We start from the raw sequence: 26,110 nt of genomic DNA, 5'->3' as shown, positions 1-26,110 counted from the left end.
GAGATGGCTCATTTGGGCTAAGATTACATGACCAACTAATAACAGCATACAAAAGGCACAGATGCTATTTAACAGTTTATATAGTGAAACATCAAAAGAAAAAACTTTGCCCCATTTTAAAGGATCAGCATATATGCTGACACAGCAGTGTGCTTTTGGTAGGGAAATGTCTAATCTTTCTCCTGCAGACTCCCAGGGCAAAGTCTCCAGTGAATTCTGTGGGATTCAGACAGAACTACAACTCACCAGTGCTACTGAGAAGATATTAATGAAATGAATTATCGCAGATGTGGTATTGTTGTCCATTATCTTGTCAAAACTGAAGTATTCTCTCCCAGTTTTAGTAAGTGAAAGAAAATAAACAGAGGGAGGATGGGGGTAAGACCATGTCACAACAACTGAGATATTCATGAATATAGTCTCTTGAATATTTATTGTAATCGCAAAAGGAAAAAAAAACTTCCAACAAAAAATTAAACAAAAAAAAATCCACTTGGTATACAGAAGTCACATACAAACAGAATATCCAATGGAATACACATGGTCTCTACATCCACATAGAATTAAAATTGCACGTGGATAAAACTTGTACTTCACATTCAGACAAGAGCTCCCGTGGATGTATGCAGAAGATTCACAAAATTTGTCATCCAGCAGCATTTTAAACTAACATTTTTTTTAGAACCACAGTAACTATATTGCAGTAAGGGTTGGGGGATGAGGGACAGACTGAGTCTCACCCCCTCACAAATGTATCCTAAGCAAGTACTTCAACTTTTCTTAAAGAACAATTCAGCAAGCAAGTTAGCATGAGGGAGCCAGAACAGCTACATATTTTCAAGGTAAGCATTTATCTTTGTGTATGAAATCGCATATCTATGAGGAATAATAAAAATTCTAGGTAAAATTATCTGCCAGACCTTGAACAGTCAGGTCATTTAGCAATAAAAAGTTTAGGTAAAGCATCCTCAGTCCTGTAGCAGTCTGTATATCTCTATTAAAATGGTACCTCATATTATGACTGTTACTTTGTCTGCTGCTCAGCTACAAAGATATTGAGAATTTCCTTTTATTATTAAGCAATCCCAAATTTCTCTCCAGATACATTTTGATTTCAGTTTGGTCTGTGTAATTTTGCAGAAGTTTTCATGGCAGAAGCTATAAAACCAGGGACAATTTTAATGGGATGTTCAGGTCTTTGCAAGTACCGTCCTGTGCTACTTAATGCAATCTGGCTACTTTGCTTTCTCAGAGAAACTATTTGATGACATAGGAAAGGAAACCCATGACAGTGTTTCCAGTAGGCCTTAGAATTTTGTTCTTTTCCTGATCAAGCTGATTTAAAAAAAACCCTAAACCTAAATCAACCTTGTACATTTTCACAAAAATGCACCAGGTCAAACTAAAAATCTACTTATGTACCTTTTAATGTGGTACTAATGAAAAAAATTTATTATGAAAATTGTTCAGCAGAACTGGTTACTCCCCTTGGCCCACACTCAGTGGCCCATCTCTATTTAGCAAATTCCGAAGGCACATGACATGTTCCTTTGAAACCAGAGATGTAGAAAGAATTAACAGGATGAGCTTCTCCTTTGCAGAGTCTGTCAGCACAGCTGGGAACCTGTGGCAGAGCAGTGATTCGGGGTTTAAGGTCCCAGATGTACCCAAGAGTTTTGCTGAATAGTGATGGCCTTGCTCATGTGCTTAGAGAACTATTAGAAATATGCAAGGATAACTGGAAAGGAAAAACAAATTATTGGATGTCTCCTTTTAATTTCATGGTTAGACTCTGGGCTGCATATTGTTTCCATTAATACCTCAGCTTTACTGCTAACAGTGCAGTTGTTCAACTCTGAGGGCTATGTAATAGTTGAGTGAAGAGTCTGGGTCAATATATTTAAGGATGTCTGTTCCCTCTTTAGGATCTAGAAAAGTTAAGAAACTTGGCAGAAGTGACTAATTAAGGTCACCATCCACTGTGCTGGACCATTTGGACTGTGACCTTCAAGCTGTTCCCAAAAATGTTAACTCAGGGCACCAACTGAAATTTGCTAAGTCATCTGCAAGAATATTGGGTACTCCTATTTAATATTTCAGGTAAGTATTATGAGTTACCTGTATCAGATTAAAGAAAACATGCCCAGGTGATATTATGCAATACAGGCAGGCAGAGCATGTAACTTTTAAGAATAAAGCAACTCACCATAACTGCTGAGCTCTAGGAGGCTCTTTAAATGCTTCTAGAGAACATGCTTTAAAAATATAGTCAGATAGTTTAGAAATGGTTACAAACATCTTCTGACTGAAAGTGCTGTCCCACTAGTGTTGGTGTAATATGATAATTTTCAAAAAGGACACTCAACTCTAAAAGTAAAATTGACATGCACTTGCAGTAAACATACAAATATCTTTTACCATTGTCTCATATATGAAAAATAGTTTAAAAGACTTAAGAATATTCTTACACTACACTGGTAAAGTGTTTACTATATAAATTTTACTACAAGACACGTACATCTACCAGAAATCTTAAGCCACACAGGCATCATCAACAGCTTATCACACGTACATGACACTTCTCCCTTTCACACAAGTTTATATACACTGAGTAAATAATTAAATATTGCACTTATTGGCCCATGATTCCTCAGTTTTGAGGTATTCAAAAATAGAAAACATATCTATTTTTATAACATATTTTCATGCAACACTTAAGACATTTGAATTCCACAAACACTAGTATATAGGTTACACATTCTGACAGTCCAACTGGCCCACAACACATCTGACATTACTGACAAAATATTAAACATGAGTTACAGCACGAACATTTCATTTAACACTAGTTGCAGGTACATGTCAGAATTACTCAAGAAAATTTATCGCCAGAAGTGGTAAGCAATCTCTAGCTTTCATTTCTGCATGTTATACATGATCGTGAAGTTATAGTAAGATTAGGACTTTTGCTTCCCCCCCCCTTACCCCCCACCCCAAATCAAATACCAGGTATCTTAGTCTACAAATGATAAGCCATCTGCATCTGCTGGAACCATGGATAATAAACCTATGGTCTGAAATGTAACCCAGCTGATACCTGGTGCTAATGAGAATTTATGGATAAATTCCACTGTGGCATTTAGGGCAGGCTGCACTGAACATGAACAAGTAACAGTGGGAACTGAATGAGAGTCAAAGATGTACTGCTGTGTATATGTGTATACTATATGTCTGTAGTTACAATTTCTGCTTCAAAGAACATCCATGAATAAACAAAATAATAATAAAAAAGCTTAAATTGCAAAGGTGAACTACATTTACCCCTTAATAAAGAAAAGTGGTAGAAATCATTCAAATAATTGAAATGAGTTGCCTCTTTAAATGAGACTTGACAAATGATGAACCTTGGAGAATCTGAGTGTATGGATTAAGAGACTATGTTTATGGAATAAATGGTGTAAATCAACACAACTCACTCCCCTGTTGGCATAAGTGAAGACATGTTGCTTTACACCCCCCTGAGGGTTTATCTATGAGGGTTTACATACTTATGGTCACATTGCTAAATCTGTCACCCTAAAGAAGAACTAGGCTCATACACTGCATGTCTGTCTACATGAAACAGGCCAAGGAGGAATCTGTCCATCAGCAGAACAGTAATTTAGTTGATGCCCTTAAAAATGCAAGTAATAAAACTTGCCTCTCACCAACAAATATAGAAAAGAGTGGTTGGGGTGTGGGGGGGGTGGAATTTGGGATGGGGGGCTTCTTCTGGAATGCAAATGCAGCATCATTCATCTGCTATTGAAGAAACAAAGGCATCATCATCAGATGTAGAATTTGCACCACTATTTTTTTCCTAAAAATAGCAACCTCAAAGCATTCTCAGATTTAGGATCAAACTCCAGCAGATTTTGTGCACCCTGAAATAGCACTTCATTCTTAAAATAAAGAAGGTACAGGTGGTACAGCTGAATATACAGAGCTGAACAGACTGGGAAGAAAACTTAATCTTTCAGACTGGTGCTCTGGAAAGGCCACATAGATGTAGTTGCTCAGGTAGTTTCTCTAGGCATTACATTAAGTATAAGCACAAAGGAACAAACGGTTCCAGGTAACAGTCACGTACGCAGCTGTTCAGAGAGAAAGAGTATTTTTTGACAGAAAATCAGGCTAGGTCCTATATATTTCAAACATCAAACAAACAGGTCTAAACAAACCAACAAGAGCAAAAAAAAAGATACAGTATTAAGTTAGTTGCACTATAAGGACCAGAACACTTGTGAACATGAACTCTTATGAAAATTGAAAACATGCATCTGAAGATTCAGCCCAGCAGGACTTGCTAGCTGTTTGGCAGACTGATGCCAGGTGGCACTGCAGGAACCAGTCACATCCCATCTTCTTGTGTGTTCCCAAGGCATTTTCTGAGCACGAGTTTGAACATGCAGCAAGCAAAACACTGTCAGAGCATGATAAGGCTGGTGCATTACCTATGCACAGGATTAGCCTTCTGCTAAAAGTCTAGATCATAACTTGGAAAATGGGTTGTGTAGTATTAGTTCAGCTGGCACTATGGACCTCAGGACCCTCTGCCCAAAGGCATGTAGTCTCTCAGAAATTTAATGTGCTCTGTGTGTCAACTGCTGTGTCTCACCAAGTGGCCTAAATATCAGCTGAAGAGGTTATCTGTGGCTGGACCAATAAGGCTCCCTGACATTCAGTCCTATTTCTGTGCTGAGGGTGACAATAAATTAGCACAAAGTGTGTGAGTACATTTTCACCAAGAATTGTGATGAGGCTGAAAGCAGTTTTGGATCTCTTATCCCAGGTTTCAATTTAATGATCCAGCCCTCTTCTGTCACTAAAATATAATGCTTTTTAGCTTGGTACTTTCTCTTGACAGAACTGTGCTACCCCAGTGGATAGTTCAGGGATCTAACCAAATCCTGCTTGTCTCCTCCAGTGACTCATAATAAGTGACTATAAGAGTCTACGTGGTCATAAAGAGGCAGGGAGGGTCTGGAATTCATTGCAATGAAGTGCAAGTACAGTGTGGCTGTAGGAAGGGACATCTTGGAGTCTTTTTTCTTTGTTACAACATGCACAGGAGATGACCATTTTGCAGCAAGCATCCCAGAACAAAGCTGGAAGAATACTTGCACTTGTAGCCACGCTGCATGATCCAGGACATGCCCAATTTTATGTAAGAGGTGACTATGTCCTCCTTTCTCTCCTTGCCTTGCCTGAGATGGCTCAGATGAATAATACAACCTAAACCTTTCCTAAAGGAGTTGAGGGCTGAAGCTGAGTGCTGTCTCAAGGCTTCCCTGCTCCTTTTTCTCCAGCAGGAATAACTGCACATAACAAGAAAAGGACAGAAAACTGCCCACCATCTCACACAAAGCTTCCTCAGCTTCTTATCACTTCTTTTTCCAAAGCTGCTGGTACCTAGTGGATGAAGAGGTATTAATGAAAGTCTCTCAGCACAATTATCAACATGCTGCCTTAGATGGGGGAGAGAAAAGCAGCATCCCTGGAGAGAGACAGGGTTATGGTTGGGATAGCACATGCCTCTTCCACCTGGCTGCTCATCAGCCCCAAAGAGGACAGTGCTTTCTTTTCATGGAAGGAAACAAGTGAAGTCCAGTCTCCATGTCGACTAGGAAAACAAGTGCGTAAGTAAACTAGCTAACAGGACAGACATGGTTTAAAACCCCAGACTGAAGAAAGAACATTTGTTCATTTAAGTTAGGCAGCCAATGTAGCACCCTGGTGGCATGTTCATTTTATATGTGTCTATGTGCCTTGTCTGGAAGTAATTTTTACTGTGTCAAAGTGTATGTAGGTTATTTAATCAGTAAAAAAAAGGTAACCATTTTCTCTTAATGTGTTTCAGGAGTTATATAAATTACTGTCAAATAAAGTAATATGTGTAGAGGGATTTCTTTGCAGTTGTGAGCAGTTTGCAGTACCTTGTGTTACTTCCTTTTTTAAATTTGTCTTCCAATTTTCCCCATTGCAGACAGTTCAAGAAATTGTCCTAAATTCTGTCTAATTGGAACAATAAAACAGTTAACACTTCTTCAATTATGCCATTTAGTTAAAAAAAAAGTCACTGTGACGCAAGTAAAGCAGCTGTGCAAAGTACTTCAGGGCACAGATGTAAGAAACTGCCACCCATTACTAGAGGAGTACTTTTAAAAACTGTGAAATGTGACTATTTTTAACTCTTCATAAAAAAAAGAATTGGTGTACTTTATTCTGCTAGCTTCACAGCCTTTTGCTGATATTATGAATGTATTCAGCTTAGCAATAGAAATGTTGACAAATTTTTATTACTCCTAAATTTTTTAAAAATCTTGTGAAATTCTGATTGTCTTGTCAAAATAGATATCCTCATCAAAGTAAAAATAAGGTCAAACTCCAGTTCACTGATACTAGCAGCACTTCTGCAATAGGTCTGAGTAAAATACAGGCGTTTGTAGCCAGTGTGGTGATGGTTGTCTCAGTGACTGAATGGGAGATGAAATTCCTGAAAACTTAAGTATGCAGGTTTGACAGCACCATGACAAGACAGCTTTTGGCTATGAACATCTGAGAGTAATGGATTTGGCTCTGTTAGGGGTGATATGGAACTGTGTGTTTAATATCTCATGCAGGTAGAAATTGAAAGAGCTAGTCAGCCCTCCAGTACTGCGGTAGGTACTACCAGGATCTCTGTAATGATGTAATGAGAAATTAAGTCCAGTTTCAGAAAGGTATTAGATAGATATGCAGCTCCCATGGAAATGTAACATACTAGCTACCCAAACAGGATGAAGTACCTAGTATCTCTGAGGGTCTGCACTGAATACCCACACCCAGTTGGAAACTCACAGGTAAGTTTGGTGGCTTTGGGTCCAGAAACTAACCTCTTTCTAACTTCTGCAATTTCCAGTCAGCCATGATGTGTAACACAATGAGTGTAGATTTGCCAAGGCAATATGCTCCAGGAAGTGTCCCTTATACAAATGATCTGGACAGAATGAGGGATTGGCTCACTAGAGGAATATTTCTAAATTGATTTTCAGTCAGGAGAAAATGTAAGCAGCATCAGGAAGCTTATTCTAAAACACCTTGGCCACTACCCTAAGGATTCAACTGTATAATTTGAAACTGATGAAGCAAGACTCAATTCTAGGCAAATGTGGTCTGAGGACATGGCACCAGCTGAAGTAAGTGTAATGTAAAACAGTAAAAAGAAAAGAGAAAATAATAGCCCTCCTGCATGCAAAAGCCAGATGCTAACAAATGGATTGTCCTTTCACACTAATAGCCTCTCCATCCCCATACGTATACTTGACCAGCTGCTGATGTAAAATAAAAGACTTTTCTCCCCCAAAATTAATAAGACAGTATAAATAAAGGCATATAGACCATTCATAAATACTCTGTTGGCAACAGAACACACTGGAGCTGCCTTTGCTGATAGCTGCATTAGCAGCCGCAGTTGGGCTGCTGTGGAGGGGGGGTGTCCTTTAGCCGTGTGTTCTGCTTGCTGGCAGCAATGGTGGGATCTGTCTCCAGACTTTCCGACATTTTGTCACAGATGATATCCACAAGTCGCTCAAACGTCTGCTTGACATTAATGTTGTCCTTGGCACTTGTTTCAAAAAATTCAAATCCTAAGAAAATAAATAACACATTTATATTCAATGCATATTCCAGTATCTCCAATAAATATACAAACTTCTCTTGGGCAAAGAAGAATGGAGAGACACTGAGAAAGTAAACATGTGAGAGCACACATATAAAAGAGTGATATTGGAAGAGCAGTTAAAATTGTAACACAGTCAGAGTAAGTACACTAATGCTATTTGCGCTATACCAAGGCAGATAAAATCAGGACTGGACCAAATACATTCCCTTAGACAAATTCTGCTTTAAAACAGTTTAATCTAAAAATTGACATCAGTTTGAGAGTATTATTATCTTAGAAATGCCCTATATACCTAGGCATTCGGAAGGAATAATCTACTGCTCCATCTCTAACTATTAATTTCCTCTGAGCACTATTCAGCTGGAAGTGGCCACTTCCATCATGTCATTAACCTGGTGCCAAAACAGACAACTATATTTGGAAGTAACCAGCCAAAAAAAGACAAGAAAGATTTCTGCAATTTGATATCTACTTAAGTTAAGAGGTGAATCCATGGAACCAAAGGGACTTCCAACCCCACAAACCAAACTAATAAAAAATACACAAATGCACATAAGGAAGAAAACTTCCTTAATTGATTTGTACAGAAGGACTTTTTATCTATCCATTCCCAATGACTACCCCAAAAGCAAAAATCAGAGCTATCCTTGACCCAGAAGGGACACTGGAAGCCTTTATGGAGCAGAGCAAGCTTTCCTAAGCTCTATTCTCTGCACCCATTTGTCCCATATTTTATCCCTCATGTCCGCCTCCTTCATCTGGGCCAGGTTTGCAACTTGCTGGTCAGCCTGCAATCCAGGAGGCTTCTGCCAGCGTTGGGTCTTCCCATGTTATTGCTTCCTTTGCAAAACATTTATCTTTTTTAACTTGTTTGTTTTCCAAGCCTTTTCCCCCATGCTCCACCTTTTCCCACAGTTACCACATTGCTCACCCGAGGGTTCCCAGGCAATTTAAAACTCTCCTAATTCTGTCTTTCCACTACGTAAGGGTTTAATATTAAAACAGTTTACAAAATGTCTAATCCACTGGTAATTTCACAGAAGTGGCTTAGTCTTTGCACAACTACTTCGATTCTTTCTGATTAAATCTGAATAACAATGTGCAACTACCACCATGTTTAATTATGAGAAAAATCCCAGTAAGAAAATGTCAATCCCTTGAAACTCTTGGCAGAAGGGCAGAAAACACCTTTTTGTGGTTTTTTTTTTTTTTTTAATGTTGTGTGTGTTTTCTAGTGAATGGGCTAATCTTTTATTTCAAAAGGCCACTCGAAATTTAAACGCAACTACTTTGATAACATTAGTACAATGTATTTGATATGCCATGTAAACAGGATATAATTTGTATATTCAGTCCTATAACTGCTTACCATGTAGCTTTTGCATGTTTGAGTGCTAGCCTAGAATTACAGCGGATAATTATGTTTAGCTTGGCATGATATACCAGCATGCACTAATATCCAATGCAAAAACTTAACTCTCTGTTCTGATTTTTTTTCATATTTTTAATTGGTGCCCTGTGCTGAAATGTCACAAAGTGCTAAATTGTTTAAATGCATAGGAGCTAAACACAGGCCAAAGTTAGTGTTCATAGGTAGTTTAGATAATAAGAGATATAAATATTGTACAGGGATTTGGTCATACAACTTCTAATAACATCAGCAAGAAGTGTAAAGATAACCTCACAGGTGTGAGCGTACGTTGCCATGAAAACTTTCCTTTCCACATTTCTCTGGAAAGCAGGAAAACTGTACATAATAAAAGATCGTCTACAGAAATCATATACTGAGAGGAGGTTTGAATATACACGGCATTGTTTTAGTTTAGCTTGGCTTACATGTCTCCTTTGTTCTAAACTAGAAGGAAAATGGGGAAAGTCAGTGTAGCCTCACTTCTTGTGGCCTCAGCCCTCCTGCAGAGCTCCATGCAGGAGAAGACTCTTCAGATTGCTGGGGACTGCTTGGGGGAAGGAAGATCCTCTACATTTTCAGTGCTCTGTGTTGAAACCCAGCTGCAACTCTAGCACAGCAACACAGTCAGACCCTTCCACAACAGTTAGTGTCTGCTCCACAGGAAGCAGGAGGAAAGCAGCCATTCCAAAGAGGAACAAGCAGGACCAGAGGGCAGAAAGGTTGAGGAACAATGGGAGGGTGCCTGAGAAATGACACACCAAAGCCTTGGAGAAGGCGACAGGAAGAAGAATGAATCTTACGGACATTTATGAGGGGAGCAGTTTTTACAGATAAGAAGACAGAATAACTGGCACGTAAGAAAATGGCATACATGACAGGTAGGTAAAAGATCGGGACAGAGACAAGCAGAAAGTGAAAGGAAAAGAGTCACAAAGAGGAGAGGAGACCCATGCCAGGAAATAACGTAATGTGGATCAAGAAAACAGGCCCACTATCATGGAGGATGTTCAGCATAAGAACACCATGAAAAACTTAGAGGCACTCATTCTCCAAGTAAAATAGAGGCTTACAGAGTGTTCAAGCACAAACATATTTATTCAAATAAAATAAAAATAGACACTACAGCTGTGGTGAAACCGATGGAATTTTAGTTCCAATTTTGATAGAAGAAGGAAACTGCAGTCACACTAGTGGTGTAGCTGGGTATCCAGCTGTGCCTGTATACACATCCCATCAACTTAGTCATTAATTACCCAGGTGATCTAGGACCTCCCCAGCTACTCCCTGCATAGATGAGACAATGAACTGACCTGTGAGAAAGTGACTGAACTCCCAGCTGCCTCCACAACAAAGTATTTGCTTTATTCTTTACAGGAACTCTACAGGTGGGAATTTTGGACAGTCCTAGAGATTGCCCCACAAGCAGCCCGGGCTGTGCATAGGCCATCTGATAGGAGCTATTTATATGCTTAAATGTGCTGATAAACATCTTAAGTAGATAACAGGGCATGCTGGTGGGGTCCTCCCCAGGCAGTTCCTGCTGTAGAATGAATTCAGCTGCACATAGGTAAGATGCACAAGATTGTCTGTGGAAACTGTTCTTGTAGATGCAGAAATGGTCACACAGCAGAGTCTTTTGAAGCCAGTTAGGACAGTTAAGAGATACTTTATGCACAGTTTAAAGTAATCACTGCCATAGGATCATGGTATGTAGCAGGCACATAGGACCAGCCGGATTACAAGAATTCATGAGAACAGGAGTTCAGAGAGTCTCATTTGATGCGGCTGAAGACACCATTCCAAAGACTCTTGCAACAGAGGCTGCTGTTGCCATCTGGGCAGCAACTGACTGTCCTGTGTAGGGGATTCAATTCCCCACATGAGTGTTATGTTATGCAAAAGATCCCAATAAATTAGGGTTTCTTTTTTTTTGTTTAACAGAAATGCTGTCTGTGGAACAGTTTCAAAGAGATATGAAGCATTTTTCCTAGCAGAGTGTGCCTGGAATAAATATCTGAATTCTGGTTCTTTTCCATTTTATTATGGAATATTTTGCAGACCTTTTTCCCTGTGACCTCTCCTCCTGACTCGTCTTGCAATTATTTTACTAATAGTGCTTAGACACTCTAATCTTCTAAAATGCCTGTGTATGAGGGGTCTCAGATCTATGCCTTTTAATGCTTTCTTCAGGGTTTTTTTTACACTGCTCATTATTAGCGGAGAGAAAAATTTTCTGCGTGTGTGTAAGCCTGAAATAAGGCAACTCTCTGGTGATGCTCAGGGCAGCAGAACTCAAAGAACACCATGTTCCCACCACCCGTGATGATCTGTACTGCTGATGTGGATAAGACCAGGCAGAGCAGGTACTGCAAAGATATGACAAAGCCCAAGAGGCAAGTGAATGGGTAAGGCAGAACAGAGCTGAAACTGAGAAAATCCAGAATATCAAACTGCTGCCTGAACATGTGAACAGTGTGTGTGGAACATGCATCAGGATGCTCTAATTTAAATGCTTCTTGTGTGCTTAATTCCATTTTCCCTTTGCTGTCCTTATAGTATGTCTCTTCCCCTTACCTACCTTCTTCCCAATAGTATTGACTCAAAGAAAGCTGGCAAGTTCTCAGCAGCCCCCGCAGAGCACTACCGCAGCATTGGCTAGCCAGGACACCTGCATGTTGCTGCTGTTCACCTGGTGAGCTATAATGCACACAGAGCAGTCTAGATAGCCGCCCTGAAACACATAAACAGCCTGAATTACAGACTTAGCTCCCTCTCTGCCTTACACTTGCCCTGGATCTGCAGAGGCTCCTTCACTGACACTTGTTAACACTTGTTTATGCCTGCCTTTGAAAAATAAGGAAGAAAGAAAACAACAGAGAGGAGAGCCATATGCAAAGGGAGGAACATTCTGTACCCTCTCGCCTTCCTGAGAAAACGTGAGATCAAGAGGACACACTAGCTAACAAATTTTAAGCACAGTTCCACAGACAATACAGATGAGAGCTATGCTAATGTTCCCCCAGCTGATCAGGAAGACCTTCTGGTTTCAGAGTGTTTGTACACCACCAAGAGAATTTTATTTACCACTCCTGATGTTATGTTTACAGATATCCTCAAGGGTGTGTTCCCACAATAACTAGCCTTCCTTGAAGATGAGCTTGAACTGTGATCCTTAGTGCTGCTCTTGCCAGTGCCCTGTTCAATCCAGTATTTTGAGGAGTAGTAGGAGACTGCAACATCAGAGCAAGAAGTGGCTGCAGGAAGCTGCTCCCTTTGTAACACAGCAGTGTACAAAAGGCAAGATCTAGGAAGCCATGGGAATGAATCATTTAACAATGTCATGGTATATAAAGGAGAGAAGCTAATGATGCCTTATTTTCTTGGATTTGCATCTTGTGGGCAGTTCTCAGGGGGCACTGGCAGGCACTTATCTTCTTGCTTGCTGTGATTAGTATCTAAATAAGGTTTGCATTCACATCGCAGGCTGTCAGTCAAGGCAACTGCAAGACCTTTCTTCTCTGCTCAGATGTCCACTTCCTCAGAACTGTTAATATCTTTGAGACCTCTACCCCTCTCTCGGAGAGACACAGACACACATGTCATGATTGCAAAGGTCACCTCTCCAAGGAAGCTGGGCTGAATGTAGCTGATGGCCATTGCTGTTCTTCAAAGTATCTCTTACACCTGCAATTGCGGTAGCAGATCTGGTTACACTGTACTCTGCTTTTTAGACCAGTTGGATGGGACCTCTGCTGTCCAAACAAGCCCCAGGGCTGGACTATGTTAAAAAAAGTATTAAAACAATATTAAGCCCCAAAATAGGACTTTGCTAATATTACCTCAGTGAAGAGCAGTTCTTTAGCACCATTCTGGATAGAGCTAGTGTAAAGATCGTTAACAGAAATGCTAAGATATTTATCCAACCTTTAGGGTGGCCAAATTTATTTTAAAAAAGCGCTAAAGGTGCACTCTTAGCTATGACAGAATGGACAGATTTGAGGGGCAGTTACTGGTAATGCTCTAGTGAACACGTTCTTTTCCAGTCTTTCAGAACAGAAGGTTTCCATATAAATTCCAGTTGTACTGATTCTGATTGTGGCTTCCAGATAATTCTTAAATGACTGCATTTGGGAAATTAGATTCCTGGCAAAGAAATTTTCGATTGTTTGTTTATGAGAGACATTTGTTGAGCAAACACAAGCCCTTTCTTCTCATTGTCATTAAGTAACTTTCCTGTAATGCAGCTCCAAGTGTGTGAAAACAATGGCAGGTTGGCATTTCTCCCCCATAAAAAAACATCCTGGGGATGGAAGCCTTTAATTGCTCTGCTGATACCCTGTGTATGTTGTAACTAAACAGAAGACTCTGGTGTTTGTCAGTACTGTCAGTCCAACTCCTTCCTCTGGCACTAATGTTTGCCCTTTAAAAAGAGCTAAAAAAAAGTGAAGGATGGAATTACAGACATGTTTCTGCACAGCCTGATTATTTTAATTTTTAATGCAAAGTTAGGTGCAGCCATATGTCCATGCTCTTGAAGCCGCTGGCGACCCTGCCTTCTGCACCACAGCCTCCAGCCAGCCATGGAGGCAAAACAGGACTTGCTGTTCTAGCAAGCTGTGTGCTGAGGTGCGAAGTGCCACTTGATTTCTGATTTAGATGCCAAAATTGCAGCCCTAAAAATGCCTCTTCAGTTGCTGCCTAAACTCACAGATGCCTAATACCCCCAGTGTACCCACAGATGCTTAAGGTACACATTACCCCTCCAGGGCTCATACCCCAAGGCAAGTGAGGGTTCACTCCAGTCCTGACGCTGGGCACCTGCTGTTTTGTGCCCCAGGCCTGGCAGGATTCAGAAACCACTCACTTTCCTGCCCCATCTCAGCAGCAGGCCTGGTCTTGAAGGCTTGTCACATCACACAGAAGTGCTGGATGCCGGATTGCACCCTGTATGAGCACACAACACTGACAAACACTCCGCTTTCAGGCTTGCTGGGGTGCTAAATGGGTTTAATTTGAAGAAATCTAATCACCCCTGAATTGGGTCTCTGGTGTCTCCCGAGCACGACCATTATGTACATACATGCCCGAGCCAAGAACAAAATGAAAACAAAATAGGCAAGGCGGGCTGATTTTGGTTTGAAGTGAGAAATTTTCTTCTCATTTTTGGTGGAATTTATTTTCAAAGCACTGGAAATGAAGAGAGGGAAATAAAATTAAAAAAAAAAAAAAAAGCTGAAAATAAAGGCTTTAAGGAAGAAATGGCCCAAAAGAGATGAGAAGAGAAAGGATGGAGAGGGGAAACCCATCCCAAAATATGAAAAATTTGGTATGTATATAAAATCTGAGGGGTAAAATGACTACCCCTCTGAATGACAAGCTGTGGAGGTGCACTGAAGCCCTGGGCACTGCTGATGCTGGGGCACATAGCATTCACAGCCCCTTGTAGGTGCCCTGAATGGAGCGTGAGAGCTGGCTTCTGCTGGCCCTTGCAGAAGGGAATGGTAGAGCTCAGCCAAAAAGGGCCTGTTTAATTTTGTTTTCTGACATTAGTTGGTGGCCTTTGGGAGAGACAGTGCTCCAGGATACATTTAGAAAGAGGTAAGTGTACCCTGAGGCATGCTCAGACATGCTGGATTCCCCCAGCCATGGGTGACCCTTGGTGGCAGAGTGTAAGAAACATGGAGGCACAGAAAATCTGATGGGAAGGGCATTGCCCTGAAAACTGCTGGACAGAACATAGAGCCAGAGGTAGATTTTAGTGGGACATCACACTAGATGATCACCAGAGGTCCCTTTCAGCCAACATTACTATGATACAACAGCTCCGTTTCCCAGAGCCTTAACCAACCTGAGCCAAAAAGGTAGGATAGGACAAACAAGACCGTACAGAAAAGGTGGCCAGACATTTGGGGCAGATCTTGCAGTACCCCCATAGTACCTGGTGCAGCATAAACACAATAGGCATGGTTTGGACCTATGGCAGGATTGTACTTTTGCAGCAACCTTAGGCGCCCTGGTCTTAAAGACTCTGTATACTCTGTAATGGCAGTACTTGCAATTTAAAACTGATGAGTGTTGAAATAATTTGTAGCACACACATAGCAAATAGGAGCACACAAACAACCAAAGAACACATATAAAATTATGTACCTAATTTGCATGCACAGCAAAATGTCATAAATTGAGAAATTGTATGTTGAACTACTTATGCAACTGTCCATTTGCATGTGCAGTTACTCAGAGTCTCTTCAAAGCTCTGTGCACACCTGTGCCTGCTAATCCTTTGACAGAATGTAGATCACAATGTATCATACAGACCGCAAATAGAAGGAACCAAGAAATTCATACCATCTGTCAGTCATTCTTTTTATTTCTGTTCTGACAAGTGACACCAAGCTTTGAACTCGGCTGCGATGCAGGAGATGAATATGTCAGAAAAGCTGTGTAAGTAATGCAGCTGGCAAGTGTGCATGCATTTTTCTTGCAAGAAGTTCCAAGCCTTTTTTACTAAAATGCTTTAAAGCATGTAAGTGCTGACTATATTGGGGTTTCACTCATTAACCAATACATGTAGTGCTCAGAGCAAACATTCCTGAAGAGACAAAATAGTATAAGCATTATGTTCCACACCCTTTTTTTGTAGTGATTAGTGCATAAACTTGTTTAAATGTGTTTGCTGTGTTTCCTGTGTCAATATTAACATTACGTTAATTAGTTCTCTCTACTGGCTGGTTTGTCATGTTTCTGTATTTTCTCAGTATGGTATCTCTGTGAGGTAAAGTTACATGACTCAACTGAATTTATTTGAACCTGTCTGTTTTCACCTCATTCTTATATTACTCCTTTAATGATGTTATTAAGTTAAACAACCATGAACTAATTTCTGAAAAATGCCTGTACCATTTACAAAAAGTACTGAATAGGGTGACAAGGAATGGCTAAGGTGTGACATGGTCTTTGTGTCTGGAAGGACAAAATAGTCTGGGAATTTCGGCCTGGAGAAAAAGGAGGGGTACGATAGAGGTCTCTGAAACCAACCATGTTGCAAAGCAGGTAACGGCAAACAATTGTTCACTGTTTCACAAAATGCAACAGTGAAGAAACATCAGATAAAACTAGCAAGGGGCCAATTCAAAGCAGAAGCAGAAAACTTGGATAAACTGCACATATTTAAAGAATGTTGTGGATGGTAAGATTTTATATGGTTTCAAAGACACCCTTGGACAAGTCCATGGGAAAAAATTGTGAAAGGGCTATTGAATATAAAGATACTGCCTTTGGTTCATGAGACCCACAAATATAATTTGCTACAATCTGGGAAAGTATCACTGTATGTTTGTCCTTTTAAACCTTTCACAAGGCACCTACTTCTGGCCATAACGGTAGGTAAGGTAGTATGCACCTTGCAGCTATGATCTGTGGTGGTATTACCAGTGTCATGCTTTATGTCATTAACACAAGTGTCAAAAAAATCTAAAATGTAAACAAGACAAAGTCTGTCTTCATAAACATTCTATTAATTTTCCTTCAGGGTCAGATCTGGTTTTCTTAACCATTCCTTTTCTTTTTTGTGAACTTGCATTAGTGTTATGAGAGAGGTACTCGGAGCTACCATAGGATACTTGACTAGTTTAGCCAGACCTTCACAGGTAATGAGGCCTATTGCTGGTTGATCTAAACCACTTGTTTGGGCTATACTTGAGAAATAAGTAAGTGAGACATTTAAAGAAATGATTGATTACACCTTGTTAATAAAATTGAAGGCCACACTTTTCAAAGAGGTCTGCAGCCACAATAGAGGCATAATTTTCCGATGCTGTTCTCAGCAGGACACCCTATTTCCTGGAGGGTTAAATGCCCAGTGTTCTTTTTTGACCTTTTGAAAACCAGGCCCAAAATGTACATGTATGCATTTTCTCAGTGACTTCAAATAAACCAGGGCTGAAAATAAAACCACACTTGAGAATACAGTGTTTCACGACATACTGTTTGTACAGCACTCGTGCGTTGTGCTTGCTTGTAATTGTGGCTGCAATCAGTGTTGCAGACCATGGTGGTCAAAGGGCCCACAGTCTTAAAACTTCTTGCAGGACACAAAAATCTATATCATTATTTTTAAAATGTGCCCGCAAGAGATGTTTCAACTCACTGGCAGAGAAAGAAAAGACAGTCTTAAGTGTTTGACACAACACATGCCCTTCAAACTGGCCACCGTGGCCAGAGCACTTACTACAATTCAGGGAAACTCATTCTTCTGCTTTTCCTGATACCACCTCCCACAATCTCTGAGCAGATTTAAGAAATGATTACAGCTGTACAGGAAACATATAAACATTTTTGTGTGCGGTCTGAGTACAGTAAATGACATGCTGCATCAGAGCCACAATTTATCGAATACAATAATCTGCCCTTGAGATAGCCACAGGACGTATATCTGAGAAGGGAAAATCCCAGAGTAGATAAAGATGGGAATAGAGGATAATCTGTTTCCATAAAGATTTAATTCTAAATCCCAGGAGTTAGAGTTTGCTTTAAAGCCTGAAACATGAGTTTTGATATCTATCTCATTACTCTTCCCCCCCCCTCCAAGCATTGGTTATTACAACTGAGGATTCTTGACTGTACAACATGCAAAATTCCTTCTCGTCTTGCTAAATTCATGACCTTTGGGATTCCTTGTCAACTCACTGCATTAATCTTTCTATAGGAAAATAGTTTGAGGAATAGAAATTCAGATTAGTTACGTGACTTAAAAAAAAAATCTTCAACTCCACATTGCAAATTTACATTTATTGCCAGACATTTTAGTGTCTGGTCTAAATATGGGGTAAAAGTATACAGTTACATCTTTCGAATCTCTTTCTCCATTGTATACACTTCCCTAGCTCCTGGTAAAATGAATAAATATTAGAAATGCTTACGGAGGGAAGAACAAGTTATAGAAATATATACAATATGACAGGTGTTTCTGCAAAGAAAAATATCCTCTGTTAAAGCAGGTACAATGGTAACCATTTTGGTTTTGTTGGAAACAGTTTTAGAAACTCAGTTCTTCACAAATGTTGGCAATTTTTCCGGACATAACCCACTGCTAAATCTTTTCTGTCACTTTTCAAGGACTAATTTATGGTCATTTTTAATGTATACTTTTGAGGTAAGCTTTTACACATATTTAATGATTATTTAGACAGATGCAAGAGGAAGATATGTTATTCTGATAAATTATTTACCAGGACAAGCAATTGTACAACTAGAAAAATTATTTTAAAAAATAAGGTCAGTGAGCTCTGAATATATGTAAGTTAAGAACCATCAGCATGGGTTTATATCCAGAACAGGTGGTATACTGTGAAAAGCCACCATCTCTCTCTGTTTCCCATGCAGTTACTCTTACAACACCCTTTACCCTAAACACCTGTATCGGAATAGTGACAATGAGATCTTAGTTACACACATATTCACCAGACTGAGCCTTTACTATAGTCAGTTTTAAAAATAATACCAAACCCATGCCCAATACAGCACAGAAATTGACCTCAAATGATGCCATGGTTTGATCTGCACACCTGCTGAGCATGCTCTGCAGAGATCAGCAAATTTGAAGAAAAAAACAGGCCAGGTAGTAGTATTATGATGATGCTCTGGAGATTTTCCATTACAGTTTGGCCAGCGTCACCTCAAAAACATTTCATGGTGTGAAAGGATATCACTGCTGGGCAGAAACAGAAGGAACAGAGATGTTCACAACTCTGTAATTTTCTGTGTGGACAACATTTGCCTCCTAGAGAGAGACTTTGTGAAACAGAGGTTCATGTTATTTACATCTGTGTAAATGTGCAGTAGGTGAATTGTTAGCAGTGGGAGCTGGATATTGGGATCTTTCTGTTTTGGATTATTGGTATTGGAAATCATAACTCAAACGTTCTGAACTTGCAAAAAGGTGTAGTTCACATTTTGAGTAAGGTGTTTCTTTAATCTCTCCTCTCCTCGTTTTTTGTTGTTGTTGGTTTTTTTGGTGTTTTCTTTTTTAATTCTTCCCTGGCTAGGATGTATCTGCCTATAGCTATAACTATCTAAACTTATTGTATATATACAGACACGTGCCTAATCTTGCTGCTTATCACAAAGGCCATAAAGTACTTTCTTTCTAAGGACCTGCATAAGGAACATTTTATCAGATATGTCTTTATTTAGCCTAAGCCAGCCTCTGAGCCAGTACTGATCTTGTGGACACTCCTAGATGACAGACATATCACAGCTCTGCATAAGGTAATCTCTGGACACATGTCCATTCTAATGATGTTACAGTATTAGTGATATCAACAAGGACAGTTCAGACCTCAGCCTGCAGAAACAAAAGGGAGGTTGCGTATGACTATTCTTTTACAGCGACTGTATCATGAACATTTCATTACAAGTAGTTCAGCAATTAATGACATTACTTTGTGCATTCTCACAAGCAGTCATAAAGATTTTGTCATTTCTTTTCTTACCAAGTTGCTCTGCTAAATGTTTGCCTCTCTCAGTGAAGATTACCCGTTCATCCTCCATGTCACATTTGTTACCAACCAAAATAACCTGGGCATTATCCCAAGAGTATGTTTTGATTTGAGTTGACCTTAAAAGAGGAACAAAGAGAGAGAGAGAGAGAGAGAAGTCAAACCAAAGAAAATTTCCCTTAAATCAATTTGAAACAGAATTGTAACAAGACAAAAAAGACAATACTGATTTTGACATCTAGGGTAACCTGATTCTGTTTAATTCTGGATTTCAAACAAACTAAGGATTATCTGTCAGAAATTATTATTACAGGAATAATATCAACACAGGTTTTACTTTTGCTTGTTAAAACAAGACAGTCTTTCAATATATTCTCCTGCCACCAACCTTCTTTCTGTATTTTTAGAAAGAAGTGGTGACACTTTCTCCCACACAATTAAAAAAAATATTTTCACATTTTAATGCAAACCTTATCATCTAAACCCAGAGCTTTGAAACAAAATCAACAGCTTATTTATTTCTTATCTTTCACCTTTAAAAACCAGGATCTAAATTTATCAGCAAAACTTCAAGGCCATTTTACCTTTCTCCTGTTGTTTCTCTCCAGCATGTTCCACTATAGGTCTTTGACCTACCAGGACAACAGCAATGTTTACATTGTGCATTAAGCCATGGACAGGGGCTGAGTTTGAACTTTGATTTACTTTCCATTTAAATTATACAAGCCCCAACCATGACTACAGCTGAACTGGAGTATCTGAGGCCTTGAAACACCATGGGACCTTGAGTGCTGGTGGTGAAACAGCTTGCCCTACAAAGGTCTCTTCTGCAGTTTGAAAGCGATGCAGCTAATGGGCAACTTAGGAGCACACCTGGCTGACTGCCACCATTCTGCTGATGCTCAGACTTGCTCTGCAGGAAGGAAAACTCCACGTCCTGGTTCCACGCTCAGTCAGGAGTGATGCTGCTGGCTACCATCCTCTAACTGAGAGCAGTACCTACCCTCAAAGGTAGCACAGGGCACAGCAAGCTTACTCTAAGCACTTACCCTTTGCCTTGGACTTGTGACTATGACTGGCTTTAGGCTCTGAGTCAAGTGCTTGGTAGGATATTAATCTCTCTTCTGTCCCTATGTGATCAACGGAGAAAGGAAAAGGTGTAGAACATCTCCCCCCCCTCCCCCCATCTCTTCTTGGACAAAATGGGGTGCTTAGGAATACTGCACTGGAACAGAAATTAACCTGCTTAACCACACACTTAGGAAAGGGCACCCTGGAAGGGAATCCTGTTGTGTGTCAGGGCCCTAGGTCTCTGTAAGAAAAGATGGAAGAGCTTCAAAAATCTGTCATCCAAGTGTTTTGGAAGCTGGTCTGTATGGGTGTTAAGTTCACTAGTGACCTCTTCTCATAACACAGCCGTTATCTCTACATATTCAGATCCCTGTCTGCAAAATGTTCCATACACAAAAAAGATCATGATGTAGTCTGACAACCATTTCTAGTGAAAGAGAGAAAATGGATCAAATCTCTCCATCTGGCTTTGCTTATTGCAAGACCAGAGGGATGGATGTGGGCTAAAAGTGCTACAGCCGTCCTTGTAACCCTGGGTCGAATGCCATTGCCCACAGGCAGACCCCTCTTCATGAGTCAAAGCACCTTTAAGCCATGTATGATGGGTTTGTAGTTCCTGGCAGAGGAATTTAAGGGGAAGAATCACACTGCCTTTAGGGTTGTTTTACTTCATCAGAATGACCAAAAAGAAGCTGAAAAAAACCCCAGGCATTTTGTGCTACAGATTGTTCCCTTGGGCCTGCTCTAATCGTTCCTTCAAGAAATTGACACTGTGCTATTTTTAATCTGTTTTATAGCAATTTGAGTAGGTGTTCATAAGGTATTGTGACGAAAGCAGAGGTCAGACTTCCCTGTACATTTACATTTTACTGAAGATAGAATTGCTCAGAAAAAAGGGCACCGTGCATTCATTTTGGCAGAAATGTTCTTTTGGAACCATGCTGAGTTCTTCTGGAATTTGTGGCTAAGCAAAATAGATATTTTTTTTTTAACCACAACTGCATTTGTTACCATAGCAACCTTGCAAATACTAGTAGTGCAAACGTCAGAGGATGGTAGTCCATTAAGGACTCTAAAAGAACTTAGCTTTCAATAGTTCTGAGTTGGAGGTCAATTTGTTTCCCTTATATCAGCAGGAAATTGAGGATGTTTCAAATGCAAAATATACAGTAACAATATTAAGCTTTACAGAAGGAGTTACTTGTGTTTTCTCAAAGGTGAAATATAAGAAATTAATGAGTGGAGAAATGTCTGGAGAAATATCATCACACCAGTGTAAAGAGAATTCCTTCAGCCTTGTTTTTGCAGACTTTCACTCCAGAGCCTTACATGAGTTTCTTTGCTTGAGAATAACCCCCTTCATTTTACTGCAGCCAGACATGATTTTTTTTGTTCTATGAACTATGAGCCTGTGCATTCAAGTGCTTCTCATTACCAAAGTGATTTATTTTTTTCTTAAACTTTTTAATGTGGCTTGTTTATGTCTTACTTTCTAGTTATAAAGAATTTTTTAAGCAACAAGAGATTTTGTCCCTTGATAACAAGTCCAAAGGCTTGTGTTTTGCAAAAGACTCTGTAGTGCAAGAATACAGCTGACTGACCATGAAAATCAGTCAAATATATCCCCACCCAACCCCACATCAGTAGGAGCTTGGATTCAAAGACTATAATAGGCTTATCACTGTTATGTTTTCTTTTAGACATACATTTCCATTAATGGCTTCTATAGAATTTGATTCCCACAATTCTCCACAAAAGCCAACACACAGGTCATTTACAAAAAAGATTTTGCTGTTCCTTGCATACATGACCTTTCAAATGACTGAGGCTTCTGATTAATCCAAAACACAAACCATTGTCCTTGTAAAGAACTTTAGCCTCAGGAAGATTGAAGACATGAAAAGGCAAAGCTGATGTTTGCAGTAAGCTGAATACAGCAATTCTTGTGCAGTCTCAGTGACCTGGTGCATGTCAATAGTAATTCACCCTGTAAATCTTTCACATTCTAGTTGTATGGTAGGCAGGCAATCTGCAACATGCTTGAATTTTTATAATGTACAGACACCAGAGGGGCAGATTAATGCAGGACTTCAATGATCCATTACTTTCAGTGATCAGTGCAAGACTTGTTCTCCCTGTGCTGCAATTCTGCTATATTCCTTGTCAGGAAAGAGCACTTGCTGAATGCTAACTAAAGCAATGCTGTTTTCTCATCTTAAAACAGTCGCGTATTTTCCAGTACTGGTTCAAAGTACTGTAAAGTTACATCAATAAATCTCCAAAAGAGTTTTGGACTATTATGACAGAAGACTGTCAAAGATAATAGGGAGGCTTTTTTCCTTTGTTTGATGGAATGAAATACTATGTGAAAAAAATGTTCAAAACACAGTTTTGTGTTTTGAACTCAAAAGTCCTACTTTGTTTGAAATGAACCCTAGAGGAAAGGCAAAATTAAACAGTTCACACTGGCATATGTCTGTACGCACACTGCTTCGGTATTACTGTACTACCTAGTTCTGCTCCTAGGAAATGCCTGTAATACTTGTTAGTTCACAAAATATTATTCTGAAAATATTGCTTTTTAGTTCAATAGAGTATAACAAGATTTTATATTGCTGTGACTTCTAATGCTGTCATTTACTGAAGGAGAAAATAAGACCAGTGTTGCCTAGGCAAAGCTATCCACTGTTACCTCATCTCTCATGAGCACATAGGTTTCAAAGTTAATATTACAATGCTTAAAATGGTGAAGACCCCATTATAAAGACCAAAGACACTATTATCATGCACTACTCTCCTCCAAATCTGCCAAAAAAGTCAAATGTCAGTTTTGGTTATAGCCAAGCATAGTGAAATGCACCTTCATGGCACAGAGGAAGCAGTAGGTAAAAGGTCTGTGTTGCAGCACAGTATCTTTTGGGAAAAGATCAGGTACAAGCTTAAAGGGCTACATCTATTCTCAGATAAGTCTCTGCTTAATAATAAGAATATTAAGAATCAGTTTAATAAAGAACTTGGTTCTATCAGGAAGACTGAAACCAATCATGAAAGAACAAAACTTTCAAAGAAGCAGGAGACTAACCTTCATGCAGCAGTGTGACCCTGCACCTCTGAACATGCAAGAGCTTCAAATAATTGTCCAGGCAGCAATGAGTCCATGTGTGCTCGTGTGGACATCTTACAAGGAGTATTGCACAGCATGATGGAGTGGGGTTCAGAAATACGCAGCCCCAGCTGGCTGAGGTAGCTGAGATGCTGGAAGCCAAGGTAGCTAGCACAGAGCAATATGGGAGCATGGCTACGAGGTCACTATTGTGGAAACTAGCTTGTTCACATTAAATTACATGATAAAAGCTCATCTGCACATCCACAAAGGAACACAGAGAGACCATGGCAGGTGGGAGAGCTCTAATAATACCCTGGCCCTGGCTGCTTCCATGCCTATCGCAGGAGCCATTGGACTATCAAAGGTCCCCGTCCACAAGCCCAGAGGAGCACAGGGGCACAAAGGCAGGTGACAACCCAAATTAAGGACTTAGAAGAAGGGAAACCACATCCAGGCCCCTCCTAGGGCTGTCCCAGGAAAGCCTCAGCCCCACCGTCCAGGCATGAAACCCATCACCATGGGTCAATACCGGAGGCTTGTATGTCCAGGTGCCAGCAACTGGGGAGACTGGGATCCAGGGGCAGCTACTGGGCAGACTGAGTGTATGAGCCCAGCTGATGGAGGGATCTGTGTTGTATATATGTCTACACAGATATATATTCTCACTAGTGGGCCTCCATGCCGCTCTGCCAGGGTGGGGAGCAGGATGAGGCTGTTTGTGTTTCTGGGAGCACTCTGCATGTCTGTCTGTGATTTGTGTGGCTGGCCAGGTATATATGCACATATATGTGTTGTACGTGTGTGTGTTGTGTGCACATGCCTGCTGGGAATACATCTTCAACCTTGCTACTGGTTGGACCTGTGCCATGGAGACGCAGCAGCCTCACCTCTCTCGAAGCTGTCAGATCCGCATGATATATTTTCCCCTAAGAGTTCAGGCTTAACTCAGCTACACCTGGATAACACTGCATTGTACCCTAGAGAAACCGCTACAGAAGCCAAACCTGCTGCTTGTGGTACTCAATACATTTGAGGTTGCACCCACTGATTGGCATACCTTAGAGTTCACTCTGAATAGATCTCCAGAGGATCACTTTTTAGTAACTCATATATGTCCAGCACAAACATTAATCTAACCTGGAATAGTCTGTAGTATATTCTCACCCACAGACAGCAAGGATAGCAAACAAATTTATTCCATAAAGAAATGCCCATATAGTAAATATATCAGGAATATAAACTTTTAGAGACAGCCACAATCTACACACCACTGTTTGGACCTAGAGCCCTCCAAGGATGCGTGCCATCCCTAGAGGGGCTGGTTTCTAAGGGCTTTTTAGATGAATTATGCAGTAAGTCACATGCACTGACAGGAGAGAAGCACCCTAATGAAAATGCTCCAGAGGGGGCTATGTGTAATGTTTATTCCATCAAGTTCAGGGAACATGTTGTACTTCTGATGTTCTGGTTTCAGAAAGGAGTATGCAATTAACTGGAGTGCATCATCTTTCCAGTAAAACAAATAAAAAACCCAAACAAAACCAAGGCAAAAAAAAAAAACAAACCCAACCCAAAACCAAATTAACAAAACCTCTACCAAACCCTTTTTATTTTTTGAAGTTACTGTTATGTTGTGTTCACTGATTGATCTTTAAAATTCTCCCATCTCTGTCTATAGCATGATGCCTCCAAAGCACATCAGCTGAACTATCAGGGGTGACAGTGTAGTGATGGGACCAGAGGTGGAGTCCAGGTTATCTATTCTAAAACTTTCTCAGTTTATTTAAGTATTTGGTGGTGGAGAGTGTCAGAGGAGCAGCTATGAGTTTGAACATGTGTCCAAAAGTATTCAGTGCTCCCAGCTAAACTTTCTGCCTTTATTTGCAAGAAAGCTTGCCAAATCCCTGGCTACCTCTGAGCAGGAAGGCTGGCTTTCCAGCATTTTCAGGAGACATAATTTTCCTTCTGTAATTGAGGCAATAGAGGGTATCTTTTCCCCCTTCCCCTAGTCCCCGTCCTATGATGTGGGAAGGTATGGCACAGCCCTCTCCAACTCCTGACACAGACTGGGATGGTAAGGGGAAGCTTTGCCATTCCCATCTTTTCAGGGGACAGGATCCTGTCAGGAGCCTTTTCCCACCCTCCTTGTTTGTGAGGAACCCTGGCATTCTCTCCATTCAAGCAGTCTTTTCAACAGGGTGATCCTGAGTTCTCCCTCATACTACCAAGCATCTACGCTTCAGTGTGTACCATATGCTCCATTCCTTTCCCCATGCCCTCCTTTATGACTCCTAAACCCTTATTATTCCCAGCAATCCTGA

General features: G+C 40.3%; 1 protein-coding gene across 2 annotated transcripts in view; it reads right to left on the bottom strand.

Moving 5' to 3' along the window:
• Nucleotides 1–406: 406 nt before the first annotated feature.
• Nucleotides 407–26,110, bottom strand: part of RAB3C (RAB3C, member RAS oncogene family) — a 138,481-nt gene continuing 112,777 nt past the window's right edge. For both annotated transcript variants that reach the window (XM_069775699.1, XM_069775698.1), the window contains 2 exons: nt 19,607–19,731; nt 407–7,667 (listed from right to left, as the gene is read on the bottom strand). In XM_069775699.1, coding sequence (XP_069631800.1) covers nt 7,480–7,667; nt 19,607–19,731 — 313 coding nt within the window. In that variant the 3' untranslated portion in view covers nt 407–7,479. The remainder of the gene's footprint in view (nt 7,668–19,606; nt 19,732–26,110) is intronic.

Source organism: Haliaeetus albicilla, chromosome Z (assembly GCF_947461875.1).
Source record: "Haliaeetus albicilla chromosome Z, bHalAlb1.1, whole genome shotgun sequence".
Lineage (NCBI taxonomy): Eukaryota > Metazoa > Chordata > Aves > Accipitriformes > Accipitridae > Haliaeetus > Haliaeetus albicilla.
The sequence above is the reverse complement of the archived record's forward strand: the minus strand, read 5'-3'. Positions and strand labels throughout refer to the sequence as shown.